At 42.9% G+C, this 6,697-nt stretch overlaps 1 protein-coding gene across 4 annotated transcripts in view; it reads left to right on the forward strand.

The window, feature by feature from the left end:
• The window catches only part of LOC112260554 (tetratricopeptide repeat protein 39C-like), a 30,459-nt gene extending 28,830 nt beyond the window's left edge, over window positions 1-1,629 (forward strand). For 2 of the 4 annotated variants that reach the window (XM_042328816.1, XM_042328817.1), the window contains one exon: window positions 695-1,629. In XM_042328816.1, the coding sequence (XP_042184750.1) occupies window positions 695-787 (93 nt within the window). In that variant the 3' untranslated portion in view covers window positions 788-1,629. The remainder of the gene's footprint in view (window positions 1-694) is intronic. The other 2 variants (XM_042328815.1, XM_042328814.1) reach the window with 2 other exon arrangements.
• The last annotated feature ends 5,068 nt before the right edge of the window (window positions 1,630-6,697 follow it).

Genomic DNA, 6,697 nt, shown 5'->3' on the forward strand with positions numbered 1-6,697 from the left:
AAATTGACCCCAGCCACCGAGCCACCATTCTCTCTACTACCGCATGGCAAGCGGTACCGGAGTGCCAAGTCAAAAAGGCTTCTCAACAGTTTTTACCCCCAAGCCCTAAGACTCCTGAACAGGTAATCAAATAGCTAAACGGACTATTTGCATTGTGTCCCCCCCACCCAAACCCTATTTTTACACTGCTGCTACTCTATCATATTAGCATAGTCACTTTAACTATACACTCATGTACATACTACCTCAATTGGGCCGACCAACCAGTGCTCCCACACATTGGCTAACCGTGCTATCTGCATTGTCTCGCCACCCACCAAACCCCTTTTACGCTACTGCTACTCTCTGTCCATCATATATGCATAGTCACTTTAACCATATCTACATGTACATACTACCTCAATCAGCCTGACTAACCAGTGTCTGTATGTAGCCTCGCTACTGTATAAAGCCTTGCTACTGTGTATAGCCTGACTTTTTACTGTAGTTTTATTTTTTTACTTACCTATTATTCACCTAATACCTTTTTTGCACTATTGGTTAGAGCCTGTAAGTCAGCATTTCACTCTAAGGTCTACACCTGTTGTATTCGGCGCACGGGACAAATAAACGTTGATTTGGAATATTTCCTTACCAGTATGTGCCCTTTTGAGGATGTTATATGTGATGTAGTAATCTGTGTTTGTTTCTACAGGATGACTTTGCTGGCTATGACTTTGAGAACAGGCTCCATGTACGCATCCACTCAGCTCTGGCTTCCATGAGGAAGGAGGTGGCCCCACCTTGACTACTGCCCCATTCCTCCACCATACATCCACTCAGCTCTGGCTTCCATGAGGAAGGAGGTGGCCCCACCTTGACTACTGCCCCATTCCTCCACCATACATCCACCCTAGCTCTGCGTTGAGGGTAGAAGGATCTGGAAAAAACTCCAGATGCCATCTTGATCTTCACTGTGATGGTTCACTGCAATGTGTTTGTTTCAGTTGACTTATGTTTGTATAATGAATGTGCCATCAAGTTTGTAATGCGTAGTTTACAGTAAATCTCCTGGAGGGATAGTGCAGACTACTGGAGTGTAATCATGTGTGTTTCAACCAGATCAAATATGTACAGTAGTTGCTGCTGGGAGGCAAATGTAACTCTTTTTTACCAAGGAAAAATATATTGGGGGGAAATCTGTCAGTGAGACAGCAGGTGGTCTGGTCTAATGGTTAAGAGTGTTGGGCCAGTAACTGAAAGGTTGCTGGTTCAAATCCCTGAGCCGACTAGGTGAAACATCTGTCGATATGCCCTTGAGCAAGGCATTAACCCAATTGCTCCTGTACGTCGCTTTGGATACGAGCGTCTGCTAAATGGCTAAAATGTGAATAGTACAATAATATCTTTCTCCCATAAGATATGAAAGGGCTCTGATTGAAAACGGTGTATGACACTTCATTATAAAGCAGTGAACTTGTGCCATAGAAACCCTACTGTCTAGGTTTCTGCCAGATGACCTCAAAGTCCTGTTGCTCTTACAGTAGTAAACAATCTGAATGCAAAATCCCTATGCTACTACTCATCACCTGGCCATTGTCACTGTAAATTGACCTTAGGTTATAGACATTGTGAAGCCATTAAAGATGGTAATATAAGCAGATTTCCTCAAACATGTTACAATGTTGTTACTTTAAAAAGAAATGTTTTTACTGGTTTTAATAACAAGTCTATTGACATTGAAAGGGAAAACCCCTATTCATATCACTGTAAATATACTTTAATACTATAGATATGGTACTAGCTAAATTACATTGTCCTTTTGGCACTCACTTACGTGTATAACATCTACACTCTGCTGTACTTGTATTTGCTGGAGACTGGTTTTCCTTTGTTGCTGTGTTTTTTATGTATAAGATCATGTGTTAAAACAATACATCTCTTAAATCTATGGCCATTTTATTTCCATAATGTGTTTTAAGATGCATGTAGTCTCATGATTTATTTATTTGTTAGGGACAGTACTTCTCAATTAACATTTCTGTAAATGGCAGATTTGGCTAGTTTTCATCTGTAGCTTAGTTCTTTGGCAGTTAGTGATTTTTAAAAATATATTTTTTATCACTAACAGGCTTTAAAAGAATAGAAGCAATACATTTGAATTAGTTATGAAATTATGATCGACTGTGGTGTTCAGGCAGGCCTTCAGGTGCTTTACCGTTGAAAGGTAAATCAACCCTTGCCAAAAGTGATAGAACTGTCCATATTATTTGATTATAGAAATAGGTTACCTGCCAAGTTATCATATCTGATATGCCTCGTTCAAAACAACTGGTAACTCATTAGCAGTTAAATGCCTCATCCGCGTAGAGTGTTGAATATTCCGACGGGATTTAAGGATTTGATTGAGGGAATGAGCAAGGCTGTGGTCAAGTATCAACCAGAAACTATTCCTGCCTTCACAGCGGTCTTCTTCAGAGACTGTAGGCTATTCTGTGCTTGAATTCTAGTAGACCACAGTAGTCTGATGCATGTAACACTTTGAAACATATGATTATTGACCTAATCACTTTGCATTGTTTCGCAGAGAAACCAAGCATGCCTATTGATGATCTTATGAAACAATGAGAGCCTTTTGTGGCCCTGAATTCTAAGTAACTTTTTCTCATCAGCTGTCATGGTGGTGTTGTTGTTATTGTTTATCAAATCGGGGCAAAAAAATTATAATTCTATCACGGTTGGATTTACAAACTGGCATGCAGGGTATGTGTCCCAAGCAAAATCAGTTTCTTTTAGTTTCCATCTTGTAAATCATAATCTGCTTTTAATGCTGCCCCTGGGGATGGGTTAAATGCGGGAGACACATTTTGGTTGAATGCATTCAGTTGTGCATCTGACTAGGTATCCCCTTTCCAGTCTACATGAACAAGAATAAGGCTGTAAAAACAAGTACAGTCGTGGCCAGAAATTGAGAATATTAATTTCCACAAAGTTTGCTGCTTCAGTGTCTTTAGATATTTTTGTCAGATATTACTATGGAATACTGAAGTATAATTACAAACATTTAATAAGTGTCAAAGGCTTTTGAGAATTACATGAAGTTGATGCAAAGAGTCAATATTTGCAGTGTTGACCCTTCTTTTTCAAGACCACTGCAATCCACCCTGGCATGCTGTCAATTAACTTCTGGGCCACATCCTGAAGGCAGCCCATTCTTGCATAATCAATGCTTGGAGTTTGTCAGAATTTGTGGGTTTTTGTTTGTCCACCCGCCTCTTGAGGATTGACCGCAAGTTCTCTGGGATTAAGGTCTGGGGAGTTTCCTGGCCATGGACCCAAAATATCAATGTTTTGTTCCCCGAGCTAATTTAGTTATCACTTTTGCCTTATGGCAAGGTGATCCATCATGCTGGAAAAGGAATTGTTTGTCACCAAACTGTTCCTGGATGGTTGGCAGAAGTTACTCTCGGAGGATGTGTTGATACCATTCTTTATTCATGGCCGTGTTCTTAGGCAAAATTGTGAGTGAGCCCACTCCCTTGGCTGAGAAGCAACCCCACACATGAATGGTCTCAGGATTCTTTACTGTTGGCATGACACAAGACTGATGGTAGCGCTCACCTTGTCTTCTCCGGCCAAGTTTTTTTCCGGATTTTAATTTTTAAATTTTTTATTTCACCTTTATTTAACCAGGTAGGCTAGTTGAGAACAAGTTCTCATTTGCAACTGCGACCTGGCCAAGATAAAGCATAGCAGTGTGAACAGACAACAGAGTTACACATGGAGTAAACAATTAACAAGTCAATAACACAGTAGAAAAATAAAAAAAAGGGAGTCTATATACATTGTGTGCAAAATGCATGAGGAGGTAGGTGAATAATTACAATTTTGCAGATTAACACTGGAGTGATAAATGATCAGATGGTCATGTACAGGTAGAGATATTGGTGTGCAAAAGAGCAGAAAAGAAAAATAAATAAAAACAGTATGGGGATGAGGTAGGTAAAAATGGGTGGGCTATTTACCGATAGACTATGTACAGCTGCAGCGATCGGTTAGCTGCTCAGATAGCAGATGTTTGAAATTGGAGAGGGAGATAAGGGTATCCTGGAAGGATATTGATCTCATCCCGTCAGTAGAGGATGCCTGGATATTTTTTTTAAATGCCTTCCTAACCATCTTAAATGAACATGCCCCATTCAAGAAATTTAGAACCAGGAACAGATATAGCCCTTGGTTCTCCCCAGACCTGACTGCCCTTAACCAACACAAAAACATCCTATGGCGTTCTGCATTAGCATCGAACAGCCCCCGTGATATGCAGCTGTTCAGGGAAGCTAGAAACCATTATACAGAGGCAGTTAGAAAAGCCAAGGCTAGCTTTTTCAAGCTGAAATTTGCTTCCTGCAACACTAACTCAAAAACGTTCTGGGACACTGTAAAGTCCATGGAGAATAAGAACACCTCCTCCCATCTGCCCACTGCACTGAAGATAGGAAACACTGTCACCACTGATAAATCCACCATAATTGAGAATTTCAATAAGCATTTTTCTACGGCTGGCCATGCTTTCCACCTGGCTACTCCTACCCCGGTCAACAGCACTGCACCCCCCACAGCAACTCGCCCAAGCCTTCCCCATTTCTCCTTCTCCCAAATCCGTTCAGCTGATGTTCTGAATGAGCTGCAAAATCTGGACCCCTACAAATCAGCCGGGTTAGACAATCTGGACCCTTTCTTTCTAAAATTATCTGCCGAAATTGTTGCCACCCCTATTACTAGCCTGTTCAACCTCTCTTTCGTGTCGTCTGAGATTCCCAAAGATTGGAAAGCAGCTGCGGTCATCCCCCTCTTCAAAGGGGGGGACACTCTTGACCCAAACTGCTACAGACCTATATCTATCCTACCATGCCTTTCTAAGGTTTTCGAAAGCCAAGTCAACAAACAGATTACCGACCATTTCGAATCTCACCATACCTTCTCTGCTATGCAATCTGGTTTCAGAGCTGGTCATGGGTGCACCTCAGCCACGCTCAAGGTCCTAAATGATATCTTAACCGCCATCGATAAGAAACATTACTGTGCAGCCGTATTCATTGACCTGGCCAAGGCTTTCGACTCTGTCAATCACCACATCCTCATCGGCAGACTCGACAGCCTTGGTTTCTCAAATGATTGCCTCGGCTGGTTCACCAACTACTTCTCTGATAGAGTTCAGTGTGTCAAATCGGAGGGTCTGCTGTCCGGAGCTCTGGCAGTCTCTATGGGAGTGCCACAGGGTTCAATTCTTGGACCGACTCTCTTCTCTGTATACATCAATGAGGTCGCTCTTGCTGCTGGTGAGTCTCTGATCCACCTCTACGCAGATGACACCATTCTGTATACTTCTGGCCCTTTGGACACTGTGTTAACAACCCTCCAGGCAAGCTTCAATGCCATACAACTCTCCTTCCGTGGCCTCCAATTGCTCTTGAATACAAGTAAAACTAAATGCATGCTCTTCAACCGATCGCTACCTGCACCTACCCGCCTGTCCAACATCACTACTCTGGACGGCTCTGACTTAGAATACGTGGACAACTACAAATACTTAGGTGTCTGGTTAGACTGTAAACTCTCCTTCCAGACCCATATCAAACATCTCCAATCCAAAGTTAAATCTAGAATAAAGGTGAAATAAAAAAAATAAAAGTCTCCAACTTCAGCGATTTTTGCAATTTGTTCCAGTCACAGGCAGCAGAGAACTGGAACGAAAGGTGGCCAAATGAGGTGTTGGCTTTAGGGATGATCAGTGAGATCCACCTGCTGGAGCGCGTGCTACGGGTGGGTGTTGCCATCGTGACCAGTGAACTGAGATAAGGCGGAGCTTTACCTAGCGTGGACTTGTAGATGACCTGGAGCCAGTGGGTCTGGCGACGAATATGTAGCGAGGGCCAGCCGACTAGAGCATACAGGTCGCAGTGGTGGGTGGTATATGGTGCTTTAGTAACAAAACGGATGGCACTGTGATAAACCGCATCCAGTTTGCTGAGTAGAGTGTTGGAAGCTATTTTGTAGATGACATCGCCAAAGTCGAGGATCGGTAGGATAGTCAGTTTTACTAGGGTAAGTTTGGCGGAGTGAGTGAAGGAGGCTTTGTTGTGGATGCCCCAAACAATCGGAAAGGGGATTCATCAGAGAAAATAACTTTACCCCAGTCCTCAGCAGTCCAATCCCTGTACCTTTTGCAGAATATCAGTCTGTCCCTGATGTTTTTCCTGGAGAGAATTGGCTTCTTTGCTGCCCTTCTTGACACCAGGCCATCCTCCAAAAGTCTTCACCTCACTGTGTGTGCAGATGCACTCACACCTGCCTGCTGCCATTTCTGAGCAAGCTCTCTACCGGTGTTGCCCCGATCCCGCAGCTGAATCAACTTTAGGAGACGGTCCTGTAGCTTGCTGGACTTTGTTGGGCGCCTTGAAGCCTTCTTCACAACAATTGAACCGCTTTCCTTGAAGTTCTTGATAATCCGATAAATGGCTGATTTAGGTGCAATCTTACTGGCAGCAATATCCTTACCTGTGAAGCCCTTTTTGTGCAAAGCAATAATGACAGCACGTGTTTGCTTGCAGGTAACCATGGCTGACAGAGGAAGAACAATTATTCCAAGCATCACCCTCCTTTTGAAGCTTCCAGTCGGTTATTCGAACTCAATCAGCATGACAGAGTGATCTCCAGC

This window comes from Oncorhynchus tshawytscha, linkage group LG10 (genome assembly GCF_018296145.1).
Source record: "Oncorhynchus tshawytscha isolate Ot180627B linkage group LG10, Otsh_v2.0, whole genome shotgun sequence".
Lineage (NCBI taxonomy): Eukaryota > Metazoa > Chordata > Actinopteri > Salmoniformes > Salmonidae > Oncorhynchus > Oncorhynchus tshawytscha.